General features: G+C 56.6%; 1 protein-coding gene across 1 annotated transcript in view; it reads left to right on the top strand.

Annotated features, from left to right (window-relative positions):
• Positions 1 to 468: 468 nt before the first annotated feature.
• The window catches only part of LOC123732225 (vegetative cell wall protein gp1-like), an 8,140-nt gene continuing 7,238 nt past the window's right edge, over positions 469 to 1,370 (top strand). The window contains exon 1 of the mRNA XM_045711514.1: positions 469 to 721. Coding sequence (XP_045567470.1) covers positions 469 to 721 — 253 coding nt within the window. The remainder of the gene's footprint in view (positions 722 to 1,370) is intronic.

Here is a 1,370-nt window from a genome sequence, read left to right as displayed (position 1 = left end):
CACGGTAACAGCAGTCTGTCAGGACAACACGGTAACAGCAGTCTGTCAGGACAACACGGTAACAGCAGTCTGTCAGGACAACACGGTAACAGCAGTCTGTCAGGACAACACGGTAACAGCAGTCTGTCAGGACAACACGGTAACAGCAGTCTGTCAGGACAACACGGTAACAGCAGTCTGTAAAGGACAACACGGTAACAGCAGTCTGTCAGGACAACACGGTAACAGCAGTCTGTCAGGGTTTGTATTCATCATTGGTCTAACCCTGTCCTGTACCCCCCCCCCCCTCCAGCTCCCCCACCACGCCCACGCTCTGTTTGACTTCACCCCCCACCACCCCTCCCAGCTACGCTTCCTCCGCGGTGATATCATCGACCTGCTCGACTGTTCCGATTCGCTGCGCTGGAGAGGCCGTTGTCATGGACGCGTCGGATTCTTCCCCCCGGAGTCTGTCCAGGCCGTCTACCAATGACCCCGCCCCCATCTACAACGGAACCCGCCCCCATCTACAACGGACCCCTCCCCATCTACAATGGACCCCGCCCCATCTACAACGGACCCCACCCCATCTGCCCCGCCCCATCTACCAATGACCCCGCCCCATCTACAACGAACCCCGCCCCATCTACCACTGCCCCACCCCCATCTGCCCCTGCCCCCGCCCCATCTACAACGAACCCCGCCCCATCTACCACTGCCCCGCCCCATATATCACTGACTTGTCAATCAAACTACTGACTGATATTAAAATGAGAGGAGAGACAGAGAGACTGGAGAGAGACTGGAGAGAGACTGGAGAGAGACTGGAGAGAGACTGGAGAGAGACTGAGGAGAGAGTGGAGAGAGAATGGAGAGAGACTGGAGAGAGACTGGAGAGAGACTGGAGAGAGACTGGAGAGAGTCTGGAGAGAGACTGGAGAGAGACTGGAGAGAGACTGGAGAGAGACAGCAGCTGGAGAGAGACTGGAGAGAGACTGGAGAGAGACTGGAGAGAGACTGGAGAGAGTCTGGAGAGAGACTGGAGAGAGACAGCAGCTGGAGAGAGACTGGAGAGAGACTGGAGAGAGACTGGAGAGAGTCTGGAGAGAGACTGGAGAGAGACAGCAGCTGGAGAGAGACTGGAGAGAGACTGGAGAGAGACTGGAGAGAGTCTGGAGAGAGACTGGAGAGAGACAGCAACTGGAGAGAGACTGGAGAGAGACTGGAGAGAGACTGGAGAGAGTCTGGAGAGAGACTGGAGAGAGACAGCAGCTGGAGAGAGACTGGAGAGAGACTGGAGAGAGACTGGAGAGAGACTGGAGAGAGTCTGGAGAGAGACTGGAGAGAGACAGCAGCTGGAGAGAGACTGGAGAGAGACAGCAGCTGGAGAA

The sequence above is a fragment of the Salmo salar genome, unplaced genomic scaffold, assembly GCF_905237065.1.
Source record: "Salmo salar unplaced genomic scaffold, Ssal_v3.1, whole genome shotgun sequence".
In the NCBI taxonomy this organism is placed as follows: Eukaryota; Metazoa; Chordata; class Actinopteri; order Salmoniformes; family Salmonidae; genus Salmo; species Salmo salar.
This window is presented reverse-complemented; position numbering and strand designations above follow the sequence as displayed.